This window comes from Euprymna scolopes, chromosome 4 (genome assembly GCF_053919585.1).
Source record: "Euprymna scolopes isolate OS-2025 chromosome 4, ASM5391958v1, whole genome shotgun sequence".
NCBI classification, from domain to species: Eukaryota; Metazoa; Mollusca; class Cephalopoda; order Sepiida; family Sepiolidae; genus Euprymna; species Euprymna scolopes.
The window spans coordinates 60,053,672-60,072,432 of record NC_136485.1 but is presented as its reverse complement, the minus strand read 5'-3'; the positions used below and the strand labels follow the sequence as shown (position 1 = coordinate 60,072,432).

The 18,761-nt window shown below is 35.0% G+C and overlaps 1 protein-coding gene across 1 annotated transcript in view; it reads right to left on the bottom strand.

Moving 5' to 3' along the window:
• LOC145270887 (A disintegrin and metalloproteinase with thrombospondin motifs 16-like) overlaps positions 1-18,034 on the bottom strand; it is a 353,446-nt gene extending 335,412 nt beyond the window's left edge. The window contains exon 1 of the mRNA XM_080126443.1: positions 17,814-18,034. Within this exon, the coding sequence (XP_079982569.1) occupies positions 17,814-17,863 (50 nt within the window). The 5' untranslated portion in view covers positions 17,864-18,034. The remainder of the gene's footprint in view (positions 1-17,813) is intronic.
• Positions 18,035-18,761: the final 727 nt, after the last annotated feature.

Sequence of the window (18,761 nt, the reverse complement as noted above, 5' to 3'; positions counted from 1 at the left end):
TCAATATTCAACAATTAGACCTTTGAGAACTCTACCAAACTCCTCCTACAATTTAAGGTCTGAACACGTGATATTTTATATATAGATTCCTTGGACATGGATCTAACTTATTAACTTTACTTGATCCCTAAACAATAAATGTTAAGAGGTCATAATAGGGGTCAAAATTTAAAAAAATTGACCGTTTTTTTTTCCTCAGCATACACTTCAAAACACCTGGGCAACGCCGGGCACCGCTTGCTAGTATAATTATATATATGAAAATATATACGAGGGGCGTGCAATAAGTAATGCCCCTGACCCACTTCCAGTTGTTGATCTAGCTGAAATTTTGCATGTACAATAATTTATATCTCTACGGGTTATGTGGCAAATTACAGCGCTGAACTAATTGTGGTTCTGTTTTACAGGTGTTTGAACTGAGTCAGGTGTGAAATGGAGCCTGTTGAATGTCGAGTAGTGATCCGGTTTTTGTATTTGAAAAGACGCACACCACAGAAGACTTTTGATGAAATGAAAGAAACTTATGGTGATAATGCCCCATCATATGACCTTGTAAAACGCATGCATCATGAATTAAAACATGACCGGAAGTCTCTGGAAACAGCTCCCAGACCTAGTCGCCCCCTTCTGCCATTGATGAGGCATCTGTCCGTCAAGTTGAGGCTGCCATTTTGGAAGATCGGCGCATTACTATTCGCCAAATAGCCTAAGATGTCAAGATTAGTACAGGGTCTGTAGAAACTATCATTCATGGCCATTTGCATATGCATAAGGTGCCTGCCAGATGGATTCCCAGGTTACTCACACCATTCCAGAAGCGAGAACGCGTCGAGTGTTCGAGGATGAATTTGGGGATGTGCCAAGAAGATGAGTCAAAGTTTTTCAAAAGACTGATTACGCAGGATGAAACCTAGGTCCATCACTATGATCCAGAGACCAAAGCCCAGTCAATGCAGTGGAAGCACTTGGACTCACAACCTCCAAAGAAGGCGAGGGTGCAGCCCTCCGCTCACAGTCTTCTGGGACCAGGACGGAGTAGTGATGGCAGATTTCCTGGCAAAGGGTACCACAATTACAGGAGCCTAATATGCTTAACTTTTGAGGAAATTAAGGGAAGCTATCAAAATCGAGAAGAGGCGGGGCAAGATCAGCAAAGGTACCCTCCTCCTGCAGGACAATGCTCCGGTCTACAACACGCATTTCGCCAGATCAGAAGCACGGGCGTGTGGTTATTAAAATTTACCCCATCCTCCCTACTCTCATGACCTTGCACCCTCTGACTTTCACCTCTTTCCAGCCATGAAGTTGTTTTTGAAAGGAAAGTGTTTCCCAGATGATGCAGCCTTGATTTCTGAAGTCACATCGTTGTTGGAGGACCAACCTGGGGTGTTCTACAAAAACGATCTCCAGAGCTGCATCAAACGATGGGAGAAATGCATAACTATGTGTTGTTCCTATGTAGAGAAAGACTAATAACTGTGCCAAGTTTCGTTGCTTTACTGCTATGAGAAGTGGGTCGGGGCATTACTTATTGCACGCCCCTCGTATATTGTGGACACGAAAATTAACCACGCCCACATTTACATAAATATAACGTATGCCCGAATTGTGATAAGATGTGTTAAGCTCTAATTGTATTGTCTTCTCGTCTAAGAGTATCCGAATGAAGCCCCTGGAAGCCGTATGTCCGATTCGAGTAGCGGTCATTATATATATGAAAGAGGTAAGTAAACATTCTCATTATCATTATAAGTGTTGACATCCATGTAAAATAGTAGTAATAATAATAATAATAATAATAATAATAATAATAATAATAATAATAATAATAATAATAATAATGATAATAATAATAATAATAATAATTAAGATTGCTGTCCGGGAATCGTATTGAAGTTCGTCAAACTGACGTTATTTTCACTCCTGAAGAATTAAACAACATTCCTATTAAGCTACGATATCGCCTCTCTGAGACTCAACTTATTTTTAATGTATTTTTAGCTGGTGTCATGCTTAAATGGTGACATAGTACACACACATTGCATCCAGTACAATGCTGTTATTTATTGTTGAGGTTTTTTTATATACATATAGTTTCAACATATATTATTAAATAAAAACAAGTGTGCTAACGAATGGAAACTAAAATACACTTCCAAAATATTTTTCTCCTTTACTCTAATTTAATGTTTAAAAAATCACAAATTAGACAAGGGGTAAATAAGGGGGGGTAAAAAATAATTAAAATATCTATTAAGACGTCTTTCGGCTGACACTTTTCAAAATAAACGTCGGCAAAGAGGGGGAAGATAGTATGGGAGAAAAGGAGAAAAAAAACGCATGTCTTAAATTATTACCGTGTTCCTTCTGCTTACACAGAGACTGCTGACGTAAATTAATAGACACCGCCTTGAGAATTTTTAAGTGGGTTTTCGAGCAAACGTTTCATCCGTGTACCTTCCAGTGCAGATCTGGCATCGCAATAAATGTTAACTGGTGGTCAACTTATGAGCTTGTACACGCATATATATAAATATATATATATATACATACATACATATATATATATACATACATACATATACATATACATATATACATATATGTGTCTAACTCATGAGCCCAAATGTGGGCGAAACTCGAGTCTTGGACTTCCGGTTCTTTGACTGTCATGGCTCTTGTGGGCTGCGACATTGTTTGACTGTGGAATTTATTATATATATATATATATATATATATATATATATATACATATACATACATATACATATACATATATATACATACATAGACATATATATACATATATACGCATGCATACATATACATACATATACATACATATATATATAAATATACATATATATATAAATATATATATGAAACACAATACATGTATATTAGTTTATAAGTTTATGAAACACAGTACATGTGTATTAGTTTCTAATAGTGATATTTCAAAGTATTAATGCTGCTTTGACAGGTTTGTGTGTTGACCATCAACAAAGGAAACAATAACTTTGAATTATTTTTTGTTTGGTGTCTATTTACTTCATTTCCTGCATGTAGCTCAGTGGTTAGAGCTTTTAACTACGAACTAGCTGGTTGTTGCTTTAATGCCTAGCTTGAGATAAGTGCTGTTCTAGTCACAATAAAGAGCGGCTTGTATATCCGTAAGGAAACGATAGTTTGCTTGAAGCGTTGCTGGTAATTTAGTATATTAGTTGTCATTAAGGTTAATAGCAATGGAATAAACTAGAAATGACAAGAAATGAACAAAACATAATCGATAGAATCGGTAAATAACAAATCGAGACTGGAGTTATCTGCGTTCGTACAACCTGACATTACAGTCTTTTATGAATGGCATTCTTCTATAAAGAAGTGGTATTCACCGTGTATATATATATATATATATATATATATATATATATATATATATATATATATATATATATATATATATATACAGGGTGGTCTAAAAGTAGGTTTACAGTTATTAAACTATTGTTTAGTTGTAAAGTATGAAAAAGTATGAAATATGAAGTGCAGACGCCTCTGTGTAGCTTAATTGCCATATATTTTTTATTCTTTATGACTATTAGGCTACTCAGAGGCGTCAGCACTTCATATTTAATACTTTTCATACTTTACTTCTAAATGATAGTTTGATAACTGTAAACCTACTTTTGGGCCACCCTATATATATATATATATATATATATATATATATATATATATATATATATATATATATATATAAGAGTAGGTAGTAGTTTGCTTGAAACATTGTTGGTAAAGAAATATATATTTTATTTATTTATTTATTTTTTTTTAAGCCAAAAACAATGCGGATGAAGACCGGAAAAGATGAAGTAAAAAAGAAAAACAAACAGTTTGTTTTTCTTTTTTACTTCATCTTTTCCGGTCTTCCTCCGCAATATATATATATATATATATATATATATATATATATATATATATATATATATATATATATATATATATATATATATATATATAGTGTAGCTGCCAACATTTGTGCTTTTGGGGAATTTTTATTATTTTTAAATATTTTAAAATATTTCCATAACGCATTTCAAAATTTTATTGGCTGTCTTCAGATGTTATTTTAGTTAAAAAATCTTTTAATTAGAAGTCTTTTTTAGGTACAAGTTATTTTTAGTTAAAAGTATTTTAGTTAAAGGTTGTTTCTTGATGAGAGGTTTATGGAATTTTCTTTTGTATATCATTATAATCCGGCTGGCACTGTATGAGTGGCCTCTTGAAATTGAGGCTAGATGTCTGCAATGGGTCTGGCTATAGGTTCCTTTCATGAGGTCAGTGGTAAGTCCATTTGGCGATGTCAGTGTTAGGGATGGGAAGAAGATGTTTATGTTTATTTATTTTTGTGATTCCGTAACCTACGCTCTTTTAAATATACATTTTTCTGTCGTTGGAATCACACAGCCCTTACTTATATATATATATATATATATATATATATATATATATATATATATATATATATATATATATATATATATATATATATATAAGTGTGTGTGTGTGTGTTACGTGTATGTCTGCGCGCGTGTATACATATGTATGAGTGTGTATGTATATGAGTATTTATTAAGGTTGATAGCAATAAACAAACCCCGAACGAGAAGATGGACAAAACATATAATCGAAGACAATATTTGAGGTATTAATCTTCACAACTATTTACTTTTGTGAATACTTTCACATATAATTTAGTCTTTGAAAGATTTATTGAAAAATTAAGTAGCTAAAACCTTACGTTCAGATTCACTGATCGTTTATCATATTAAAATCAGCACGCTTTCTATTTAGCTTGCGAGGTGAACTTCCTATTGCTTGTTGTTGACACAGCTATGGCTGTACCAGAACTGGCTGTGTCGATTCTATCGGTATTACGTTAAAGACGTATACCTTTCCGTATACCAATAAGATAATTTAGAGACATGAGAAAGACGGTTTTATTAATTAAAATTATACACTAATATTGTTTGGGAATGTACAAAGCACGAATCTGACTCCGGTTATGAGTAGACAAACAGCAAATAGAATTGTTTACAATTAATTGCATACAATAGTACGAAAGTAATGCCTCATATTTTTATTTATTTCCCCCAAATGGATTAGAGAGGACTGCACATTACATTGTTATGATGACTGAACTTATGAATTCATGACCTGAAAATTTCATCTCTTTCTTGCAGACATTGACTATGTGAGACTTTAAGAAAGTAACACCTGTCATGAACGTGAATCAGAAGCGGAGATACGTCATTGAATTCCTACCAAAAGTGCATTTAGAATGGGGGTGATTATGGAAAAATATAAATTCTGGAGCACAAAAGATAGACGTTTTAAGGGTATCATTCCCATTCTCGTAATTCTTCAACTTTTGGAGTTAAAAAAAAAACAGGGGGTTTTACTTTAAAACTATTCTCGTATGAAAAATAACGCCCCGGATGCACATGCACAGCCATCGTTCATCGCTGCCAAAAGTGCTCTGAGAATGGTAATAACTATGTAGAAGAATAAATTCTGGAGTACAATAGGTCGCACGTTTTAATGGCCCCCCTCGCATTTTCGTAGCTCTTCAATTTTTTGAGTTAAAACATCAGGCTTTAGTTTTGAAACTTATAATGCGAACGTCTGTATCTAACATAAGCGCGTTTTATAGAATATTGATGTTAGATGTGATCGATTGCATATTAAGATTCATAATCAGCTTAAAACATTTGCTTTATCGCCGATAGGTTGTCTATGTCTTGGAAGAATACAATGATGTAAAGAAGATGCATACACGCTAATTGATCTAATTGATCTAATTGATTTAATTGATCTAATTGATTTAATTGACCTAATTGATCTAATTGACCTAATTGCGCGTGATTTTCATGCTTACCGAGAGCTTTGTTAGAGTTTCGTTCGTTAGTAGTATATCGAAATCGATAGATCACACCCCCACACACACAAACACACACACACACACACACACACACACACACACATATATATATATATATATATATATTAAGTATTCGTATACAGGTCTCTATTTCTATGAAGTTATGAACACACACACACACACACACACACACACACACACACACACACACACATATATATATATATATATATATATATATATATATATATATATATATATAGCAGGGTGTTTGTATGTGTAGGATAATCACTTAAACTAATGTACAAATCATGATGAATTTTTTAATATACATTCTAGGCAACACGGTGAGAATCATGGCCTCGTTATTATTATTATTATTATTATTATTATTATTATTATTATTATTATTATTATTATTATTCCAGCAACTAATTATTGATAAGGCAGTAATGCAGGATGCAAAGAGAAAGAAGAGGAATTTGAGTACATCATGGATCGATTACAGAAAGGCTTACGACATGGTCCCCCATTCATGAATCCATGAAACACTATCGATGATGAAGGTTACTGGGAATATGATAGGGCTTTTGGAAATAGGTATGGCTCAATGGAAAACGGTGCTGACAGAAAAATGAGAGGTCCTGGGGCAGGTTGGAGTTAAACGTGAAATATTCTAAGGATTTCGTTATTTCCACTTATTTTTGTAATGATAATGATGCCAGTGAGCATCCTCTTGAAGAGAGAGAAGCTGGGGTATAACTTTAAATCTGATGGCAGATGCCTCGACCATCTATTGTTTATGGATGATTTGAAGATATTTGGCAGAAATGAGAAAGAAATAGAGAGACTGGTAGAGCTTGTCGGGACATACCCAGAAGACATCGGGATGCAGTTTGGAATTAGTAAATGTGCAGTGCTGGTGATGAAAAGAGGGGTAAATGTTCATTCGAATCGAATAGTGCACCATATGGAGAAAATATGAAAGAAATAGAAGATATGGGATATAATTATTTGAGGTGCTCGAAGGTGTAGGCATTATGAGTAGAGAGATGAAAGAGAAAGTCAAGAAATAGTACTTTAGAAGAGTGAAACTAATTACGGAGTCGAACTTGTATGGAGTAAACCTAATGAAAGTGGTGAATGCATGGGCAGTCTGTTTTGAGATACAGTGCGGGAATTTAATAATGGTCTGACAAGGAGTTGCATGCCATGGATATCAAAACAAGAAAATGTTTTAGCAATGTTTGGTATATTCCACATTAGAAGTAGCGTAGCGAGGTTGTATTAAAAGAGGAAAGACGGTGGGAGAGGATGGAAAAGTGCAAAAGATTGTGTTAGAACTGAGGAGATGTTGAAGGAGAATGTGGTCAGATATGAGGAGTGGATGCTCAAAGTTGTGGTCAATGAAGTGGAAGTATGTGAGACCAAGACTGAGTATGTGAAACGTATGGACAGAGAAAGGGCAGAGGAACTGGCTAGGAAGAAAATGCACTGAAAGTTCTTCCAGATGTGGCTGATGAAAGATCATGGTAATGGCTTAGAGATGGGTATCTGGCTAAGAGTACTGAAGCATTAGGAACACGACTGTTCAAAAAAGTGGTTCTAGGAGAGGAAGTTGCTGCAGAATGCTGGATTTGTGGTAAGGCCTCAGAGTCACTTGCGCATCTTGCAGCAGGGTGTAGCGGATTGGCCCAGAGAAAGTCCCGCAAAAAACACGATCGCATGGGGGTCCAGATATATTGGGAGGTCTGTCAGAAGGTTGGGGTGAAGTGTGCTGGAAAGTGATTTGAGGAGGTACCGGATGAAGTAAGAACAAATGAGGATAGCAATGTAGAGGTATGGTGGGACAAAAGTGTCATAACGACCAGGCAAATTGGAACATAATCGTCCGAATTTGGTCGTCATTGACAAGGTTTCTAAAACCTAGCAAATTGTACTTCTCAGTACCCTGGGACAGGAACGTGAGAGAGGAGAACAAGAAGTGGAGCAATTATGCTGCATTGGCCTTTGAGATATGGCGTATATACGGGGTTAAAACAAAAATAATCCCGTTCATAGTTGATACGCTAGGAGTAGTATCGAGTCGTCTGGAAGGACAATTGAAAAAACTACGAACACCCGATGTTTTAGGCGGCCTCCAGACCTCTGCTAATGTAGGTAGCACCAACATCCTTAGGATAACCCTTTATATTTGAAGCTCCTGGTTTGGAGCCGAGATTGAAGGAAGTCCCTTGGAAATAAATCCCATCTCTTTTCAGGGAAGACGTTGATTAACGAAATCAGAATTATTATTATTATTATTATTATTATTATTATTATTATTATTATTATTATTATTATTATTTACTCATTAGTAGTAGTCATACAAGCCATCATCAAAGATTTCTCTTTGAGAACAACTTGTGGTGTTCTCCGGCGTCTAAGTGATTACAAGTCTACCCAGATTTCCAGTACTCTCTACTTCTTTCGATAACTTTTGTAAATGAATTTGCGTTATCTCAACATCCGCTTACCATTCATTTCATCGTTGGCAGCGGCTATTGATATTCACTGGAATCTGGATGTCAATAAGCATCCCCAAGGTTCCAGTTCTCTTTGTAAACATCCAGTCGAGGTCTGGCTAGTGCCCTCTCCTCAGTCTTTTCATCCTCCTTGATCCGCACTTATTTGGTGTGGCGCCTATTTATAACGACACACGGAAAAGAAAGAGGGCGGAAGGCAGGAATAAAGGAGGGGGTAACTTATAATTATACAGTTTCATTTTTCATGATTCCATGTGATATTCCTAGTGTTTTACACGTGTAGCAGTTTCTGTATTATTATTATTATTATTATTATTATTATTATTATTATTATTATTATTATTATCATTATTATTATTATTATTATTATAATTATTATTGGCTCACATGGAGCTTTCACACAAGTCAACAAACGATCTGATTGGAAACCTGTGTTGTTCTCTGGAAGCTGAGTGACAACAAGTCTCTCCAGACGTCCAGCTTTTTCCACCTCCTTCGATAGCATTTGCAAATGAATTTGCATCATCGCAACAGCCGCTTACCATTGATTTCTCGCTGGTGGTAGCCATTGGTTTGTACTGGAATTTGAGTGGCACTCAGCCTCCACAAAGTCCCAGTTCTCTTTGCGCTTGTCCAGCCGAGGTCTGATTGGTGCTCACTCCTTGGTCTTTCAGTCCTTATTGACCCTTCTCGGCCCTTTGGTATCCCTTTTTTATTGGGGAGGGAACGGTGATGAAACAATGGGGGATGCATGATGGGGGTTGTAGAACTTGTAGATATGCAGTTTCGGTGTTCTTCATTCCCTGTTACACTTATTCGTTATGTTGTTTTGTATTATTCTCCGCATTCAAGGGTTTTCCTTAATATTTCAGTCGTTTTCATTATCGTTAGTCGTTGTACTTTTGCAGTTATTCCTCTGATTCCAATTTCTGACATTTTTTTTTCGAAGCCTCTCGGAATTGTTCCTAGTGCTCCTACAATTATCGGTACTATTTTGATTTTCTTCATCATCCAAATCCCTTTTAACACTCTGGCTAGCTCTGTGCATTTGCTTCGTTTCCCCTTTTATTTCATACTCACCCTGTGGTCAGCTGGGGCTGCAAAGTCCACGATTTGACAGGATTTTTCTTTCTTGTTAATTATTACATCTGGTCTTCTGGCTTGGATGGGTTTTTCCGTCTGTATGTCCATGTCCCATAGAATTTTGTAGTGTTCGTTTTCGAGTGCTGTTGCGGGTCTATGCTTGTACCATTAGTCTGTACGCTAAAAATGCAGCCGTTTGCACAATTCCCAGTGTACCACCATCCCTACTTGATCATGCCTGTTTTTGTATTCCTTTTGGGCCAGTTTGCTGCATTCACTTACTATATGGTTTATCGTTTCGTCTTTTTGTCCACAAAGTCTGTATTTGATGTTTTCTTGTGTTTTATCGATCCTTGCTTTGATATGGTTGGTTCTTATCGAGTTATCTTGTGCTGCAATAATTAGAGATTCAGTTTCTCGGTCTATATGTCCTTTTCGCATCCATGTCGAGATGTTTTCGTTATTCTAATCTTTTGTCATTCTTATGCATCTTCCGTGTAGTTGTTTCTCTTCCCATTTCTCTTTTCTCGTTTTGTCGTTTGTCTTTCTGTTTTCTGTTTTATTGTTTTTTTTTTTCAGTGTCTCTCGCTGCCATAATTATCCTTTCAGTGTTTTGCATTATGTATTTTTCTAGTTCTTTTTTCGTGTCCTTCACACAGTCTTCTATACAGATAAGTCCTCTCCCGCCGTCTTTCCTTTTCACGTAGAGTCTGTCAGTATCGTCCTTTGGGTGTAGTGCATTATGCATGGTCATGAGTTTCCTGATTTTCTGGTGGAGTTGTCTCAGTTCTTCTTTTGTCCACCCTATAAACGGTCCAGAGTATCTTACTAGTGATACTGCCTATGTATTTATACCTTTTGTTAGGTTTTTGTTATATAATTTCGTTTCCAGGAGTTTTCTTGTTCTCCTGAGGTATTCCTTTCCATTTCATTTCTGTTGTTCTGATGGTGTCCGCTTCCAGAATTCCCAAGTATTTATAGTTGTCTTGTTCCCCTAGTGCCCTCATTTCTGTTTGGTTGGGTAGTTCCATGCCTTCTGTCGTTTCCACTTTTTCCTTTCTTATAACTAGTTGTGCGCACTTTTCCATTCCAAATTCCATTTGGATATCTTGGCTGAAGATCCTGGTAGTGCTTCTTCTTTTTATTATTATTATTATTATTATTATTATTATTATTATTATTATTATTATTATTATTATGCAAACTTTACCATTTAGATGGTGTGCTCACCAAAACTCGCATTTTCATCTCCCCCCCCCCAATTTTTTTTAATAAGCTAGATCAAAAATATTAATAGAAAAAATAAATTTTCAGTTATATTAGTAATTAAGTTATAAAAGGATATAATATATAAATATATTGCAGAAGCACACACATACACACGTACATACGCACACACACACATACACATCTGTGTGTGTGTGTGTGTGTGTGTGTGTGTGTGTGTGTGTGTGTGTGTGTGTGTGTGTATTAGTGTGGGTTTGTGTTATTTAGATAAAATTCGACAAAATGTAGAGATGAACGGAAAAAACGGACAGACGATGCGATGTATTCAAATAATTCGTATCGTATCGTGAAATTTTTTGTATTTCGTCTTTATTATGAAATAAAAAGACTGCATTAGAAATGAGTGCAAATATGTGATTTACAATACTTTTGTAGAAAAAAAAATGCCACAAAGAGAAGATAAAAACCGAAAAAAGGAAAGAGAAAACAATGAGCGATTCTCCTGCGTTCAAGTAAGAGAGAAAAAATGAGACGGGTTTATGCGGTGGTAACGTGGGAAGACGGTCATACAGGCAGGTTATGAAACATATTAATTGCTCCTATTTAGCTGTTCAGAAAAATTAATGTGTTCCTAAATTTGAAAGTAACATGAGATTTCCCATTATTTTTTATTTTTTTATTTTCTATACAGGTCGATTTCGTAAAAAAATAAAACAACATTTTTTCACTAAGTTTTATGAAGTCGTTTGATAGTAAGAACGGAAAAAAAATCTCGCCATATGAGCAAACATGATAGCAAGGTTTAGTCAATCCGCTGTTTTCCATTCATTAACACACACAATATATGTGTGTGTATGTATGTGTGTGTATGTCTGTGTGTGTGTATGTCTGTGTGTGTGTGTGTATACTATTATATAAAAGGAACTTTATCCGTGTGTCTGTGAATATGTTCCCTACAGACTCGAAAACGGTTCGGTCGATTTTTATGAAATTATAACAGAGGTACTCTATGTGCCTGGCAGTGTTTATAAATCGGTTCTGTGTCGGAATGTCTTCGATAAGTACCGATAATCGAAATATTCCGTTGAAAGAAGGAACAGTCGATTTTGACTAAAGTTAACACCTTACACAACCTAACATCACAAGTGCATTTAAGAAGTTTTATTACCACACAAGCCGAAAGGCTCGACATATAAAATCAACAGTATGTTCTTTGATATGACAGAGGCGCGTTCAAAATAAATGTTTCTGTTTAAAGCACAATTTCACAATGATACTGGACTTTTTATTTTAGACTTAAATTCAAGCCATTATCATCGTACAACTAGCATATAAAATCAACAGTAAGTTCTTTGATATGATAAGGGCGCGATCGAAATGAATGTTTCTGTTTAGAGCACAATTGAAGCATGATACTTGAATTTTCCATGTTAAACTTTAAACAAGCCATAACATATAGAAATAATTTTATAAAATCAACATTAGAACATTGTGAACTAAGTCGCTGATAGAGGCATGTGGAGCTTTCTTTATGTGCACCGAGATAGACCCCCGATTAAAGCAGGCTATCAAACGATTTGATTGAAAAATGGGATATTTCATCGATTTCAATGACAATAGAAATATGGGTGTGTGAAACATTCGTTGATCATCAATCAATCCCGGACAACCTAGGGTCATTGTTCTAGCACACACACACACACACACACACACACACACACACACACACACACACACACACACACACATATATATATATATATTATTTTTTTAAAAACAGTAATCTATGGACACGCGTGTTTCGGAGTCCTACATGCGTGTCCGTAGATTACTGTTTTAAAAAAATAATAAATGAATAAATAAAAATATGTCCAAATAAAAAAAATGAACGACTTCTAAGAAAAACACCGGATCTCCGATATATATATATATATATATATATATATATATATATATATATATATATATATATATATATATAGCCAGTAGAGTTTAGTTTCCTAGAAGTACATCCAATGAAACAACATGTGTCTACCAAAATAGTGCTCAATAAGTGAACAGAGCAGGTATATTAATTTTATTTATACAAATATTAATGGCTACATATGTGCATACATGTTTCTGTAATCACCCACGTAAGACTTTCGACGGTAATTCTTGGCCTGAAGACGTAATCCCCCAACGTGGGTGATTACAGAAACATGTATGCACATATCTAGCCATTAATGTTTGTATAAATAAAATTAATATATATATATATATATATATATATATATATATATATATATATATATATATATATATATGAAAATCCAACTTTTTAATTCCAACTTGGAAAACACAATTCTTCAATTCATTTCTTGGAATCAGTTTTCGTTCAAGAATTTCTGCTTGTCTTACTATCATTGTTGAGATCATCAGTTGTTTACCGTAAAAAAAAACCTTTTTCGTGAATTTAAAAGCAAAACAGTATTTTATCTCAATCCTCCCCAGCAGTGTCGATCAGACACCAGGTCCCTTGAAAAGCAAGGGCAAAATCTTTCTGGATATAGGATCTAGGTTTACTATACGGACGGGGTAAGATCAAGCTTACATATTTCTCTTTGCGGTAACGAGTTTCCGTAATATATATATACTTGCCTCCTTACGATGGCAATGTTATACACAAAGTCAGTTTGTAATAAGGGAGAAAATTCAGCTTTCCAAAATGTAGCATACTGGATTCTGACAAAAATAAACATTGTTTCAGTCTAAAAGGACTTCTCTCCACTCAATGAGAACAAAAAAAGTGAAACACAAGAAACGATATCACACTACAGTGGTAACGTCACCAGCTTCAAATGCTACGGTTTTGCTTTCGGTTTCGATTCTAACTGATGGCACCCAAATACTTTTTTTTGCTTTTGAAATCACGACTCTATAATAATATATATGAAATATAGACAACTTAAAATGTCATATTTAAGCGTATTTTACGGTCGGGCAAAGCCCTCCTCCCCGCTAGTACAAAATAAATCCTACGATAATCTAATTTATAAAACTCACTATGTCTGTGTGTCGCTATTTTTTTCAAGTACATCTCCTCCGAGGCGAAAGGTCACTGAGCGGCGTGAGGCGAATCAAATGATTGCATTTTTGTGGAGTGTTCATTAATAGGTTTGTAGCCGGTAAAAATAGCTGCTAATGGGTCAAAATTGAAAAAATTAGAACTTGGCAAGCGTAAGTTGACTAAGTTTTTTTTGTACGTGTGCGGAAATGCATATTTATACGCTATAGTCAGTTCGTTTTAAACTATTTCTAATCCATATGACGATAGCTCAAACGGTAATGATCAAGATTTGAGTGATATATGTTTTGGTTTCGATTCTAGCTGATTATACCCAAGTATTTTTTTTTCTTTTTGAAATCATTATTATATATTGAGTACACTATAATATATAATATTCGATAGATAATTGACTCTATAATAATAAATATAAAATCTGCATGAATTGAGATATCATATTTAAGCGTATTTTACGACCAGACAACGCCAGGCTGCCAGCTAGTACAAAATAAATTGTAATTTTATTTATAAGATATTAATTTTCGTTAAATAAAGTTTAATTTTATTTTTCAAAATATTATGTACATTTTTTATAGTTGCCATTCGTAAAATAGTGTATGTCGGCCATTATGGGTACGTAAAAGCAAATTGTTGCTTATTATATTAATGTAATTAATTTGCACTTTTATAGAACGATATTTTGTTTGGCACTTAAATGAAAACAGTTCTATGTTTTGGGTAGGATTTTCAAATTAAATTCAATTTTTACAGTATCTTTTGTTTATTAACAATTAATTAATACAAAATATTAAAAAGAAAACTCTCTCTCTCTCGATTGTTAAGAATGGCTTTCTGAATATCAACGTTATTATTTCAGCACGGTCCATAAACTGCACAAATATTGTTTTCTTTTTTCTTAATGATACACAGTGGGTGGATCTCAGTATTTGTTCGAAGCAGCTATCCTGCCTTGACAGAGTTCAAAACAGACTTCGTAATCTAGTAGGCGATGCCCTTTGTTTTATCTGTAGCTTCTTTCCCACAAATGAGACGTTGCGAGCCCATCCCTGCTCTGTCGCTGTCTCCATGGCAAGTGTTCGACAGAGCTCCAATCTAGGTCCCCTCTTGCCAATACTTCTCAAAGAACACTCGTCTATCCCAAATTACTATCAATAACCCCCCACACTTTTTATCAGGGCCTAAACCTAAACATGCATTCCATGAACAAAGCTTTTTTGCTAGAACTGCTTACCTGTGGAACTCTGTTCCGCTGGTCTGTTTTCTAGCCGACTACAGTCTCCTTATCTTCAAGTCCAACGTAAACAATTTATTATTCAAACTTCCTCATAAATGATCTAATTATACCAAATTACTGCTACAAACAATTATTACGCAACTTTCCCAATGACTATAACATACACATTAACACTTATCCTCGAGTGGTCTCCAGACCTTAGTATGTGATAACCTATTTGTAAAAAAAAGACTTAATCATAGCATAAAAAGAAACTTGCATATTTACACAAGAAAGAAGAAAAAGAAAATTAAAAACAATAGAAATTAATAAGAAAAAACTAAAAAAAAAAAGAAAGAACAAAGACGGGAATTTTTGGTTTAGAATTAACTACTTCACTAGGATGAATTCATCTCACTCCTTCCAAGATGTCGAAAAACCCTCAACTCTAATATCTTTTATTTCTCGGGTGGCTTGCCTTTGGAATTCCCTCTCTTCTCCCTGTTCATTAAACCACAGAAAATTTAGATGTAATATAGAACAAAACATGTTGTATAACTACCCCACTTAGGACCTCCCCCCCATGACTCTAGTCTCTAATCACAGAGGTCTTGCAAAATGCTTTTTTTGACGTGGAATAAAAGTAAACATTAAGAAAAGAGAGAATAGAAAGTACCAAAATAATGGCATTTCTAATTATAGTGCAATTTCTCTTTGATCTGATAAATTTCATAAGCTAATCCTATTTACAAATTGTTTTTATTTTTATAGAGTAATATAGCGATGGATCGGTCGGCACTAACCCTATTCAGGTTTAACTGGCTTCCTCCAGAGGAGGAAGTTTCATGGGAGTATGAAATTCACAAGCGGTCCTCAGTTGTAAGTATATCCCCGTTAGGGGAGATGACGACGTTAGGTTTTTGCAACTCTTTCAGGGAGGTGTCGACGTCCTCCTAAATACAGCGCCTGGAATTCCCAAATTGGTCACCCATTTTAGTAATAACCAGGCTCAACGTTGCTTAACTTCGGTGATCTGACGGGAAGTGGTATGTCAACGTGATTATGCCGTATAATATGATATGGTGATGAACTAAAATTAAGATGGAATTAAATGAATTCAGAAATAATAGTTTTAAGAAAAGAAAAAACACTTTGGGTGACTATTGAGTGAAAGATTCCGTTTACCACTGCACTGTAGCAAAGTTAAACATGAAGTCAGTAGTGTGGAAAAGTCCAGCTTCTCTAAATAAGGAACACTCTGAAGGAGTACAAAAATTTCCATGAATAGACCCGTCGGTATTTTCTTGCAGGGTCGACCCAAGCAATGGGCAAGGGACCAATCATTCATCTAAAAAGAGGGTATAATACCAGCGAACGCGGTCTTCTGTGACGAATGAAAGCAACTATTATACTGATATAAAGAGAGATATGGCTCTGGTGCAGAATGGACCAGCTGCGAGGCATCTGACCCAAGATAGAATTCTGGATAAAAATATAATTTGTGCCCCCCCTCAATAAATAAATTAAAATAAGATAATAATAATTTAATTAAACACGCGTGGAATTGAGAAGATAAGATAAAATGGGAAAAGCCTTAAAGCATTGTTTCTCAACTTTTTACATTTGTGGCCCCATTCCAATAAAAGTGATGTCCCAAGGAACCCCTACATCAAAAAATATTTTACAATTTTTTTTTTTTTTATTTCTCCTTTATAACCGGTTCAATAAAAAATGTTTTTGTCAAATTTATTGACAATTAAGAAGAAAAAAAAATCAGCATATTTTTCTGACAACTGGTTCAAACACATATTAACTGGATCCTTTTTCCTGATTATTCGTAATTTAGAAATACCTCAAATAATGGTACTTATACAGAGAAAGTACGGTGCTATATATATATATATATATATATATATATATATATATATATATATATATATATATATAGTATTTTCAAGTTAAATTTAAGTTCAACGGTATACTTTGTTTATTAAATTATTCCTATTTACTTTATCTCCCAACGAGGGCAGAGTTAATATGGAGAAAAGCAACAAAAATAAAAATTGTCTCAGTCGCGAAGGATTTTTCCTTGACTAACCGAAAACAAAATATTTAAGTGCAGCGTCAGAACAGATGCTACACTTTGAGGTATTACATTCTTTATTCAGGCTAAAAATACAATGTACTTCAACGTGAACAAAAACTTAGATACAAGGCTAACTCAAAAGGGGGCATGGGGGGATCGTTGGTCATCCTTGTCAGATCAGAGCTAAACAAAAGTTACCTAAAAAGAATGTTAGGTGAAAATAAAGAATAGTTACAAATCATTTCCCCGTGTTTATTATGCGTTTCTAAATAATAACGTTATTATTTCAACACGGTAGCTTCTCCGCATGAGTGTCAAAATAATAATTTCTATATATCTACAAGAAAATTGGGGTTGGAAAAAAAGAAATCCCTGGAAATGCATTAGCACATATGTGCAAAGGCAGTCTATTAATCAATATCACTTGAAGGAACCCTTGGCAAGCTCTTATCGAACCCCACGGTTCCACCGAACTCTGGTTGAAATATCCTGACCTGAAGAGTTATAACATATAAACAAATAACCAAAGAAGAAAACGAAGTTGTAAAATAATAATAATAATAGATACATTTTTTTTTAGAAACACGTGCTCTGTTTAATGGAATCAAAATCATGAGACGAATAACCAAATTGCGGTTAGTGAATAATATATGACGTTTACTTACCCGAGTGTGCCAAGGAGGTTGAAATTTTGATTGTGTAATATCCTTGTCATCGTTGAGTAAAAACAATCCGGATCGGTTTCGTGTGGATTTAAGTTTAGCTCTCACCGAGAGCGAGTACACGAGAGGATGGACGACGCGACCGTTCTTGTTGGAATGGTCCGCAAAAATGCGCACATGTGGTGTTGGTGTGCGGTGCGGATAGACGTGTGGATTGACGCGACAGAGAGATGAGGATGAAAAAAAATATATATATATCTAAGACTTCTGCTGGTCTATACTTGATTCTTTTTTTTTTTTTTTTCTAAATGAATAACCGGGGAAGAAATGTTTACGTTGTGCAAGAATTGAACGCGGAACTATTGATCTAAACTCGAACAATTCAAGATTGTCAGCAATGAGATGTACTTTATTTCTCTGTTGATTAAATTTATAATAAATTGTAAGATAAGAAAATAAAATAAAAGAAAAGAAAATTTAATTTAAAAAAGAAAATTGATAAAAAAACTTAGAAGTAGAAAAATAACTCCGTTGCGTTCGTGTATTTTGCGCGTATCTTTATTATGTTCAGTCAATACATGTGTTCCGAAGTTTGCTCTTTTTTTAGTTCTCTCTCTCTCTCTCTCTCCCTCCCTACCTACCTAACTACCTAACTATAGCTCAAAACCTCCCTTAGCCACAACCTACACACAGTAATCAGTAGTAGTACTCCTCTCGTGACAACAAATATATAAGTATATACGTGTGTAGACTTTAAGGTGCTTCTGAAAGCTATCAACAGCAGCAGCAGCCGTAGTGCCGTCATCGTCGTCGTCGCCAGCACCACCGTGAGTCTTGGAACAATTTGGCAATTGTGATGACGGCGGCGGCGGCGGCAGTGTGTAGAGCATGGAGCGGGGTAGTGGATGAGGGTGCCCTCAAAGTGAGGAGGGTCGAGATAGGAGGGAGAGT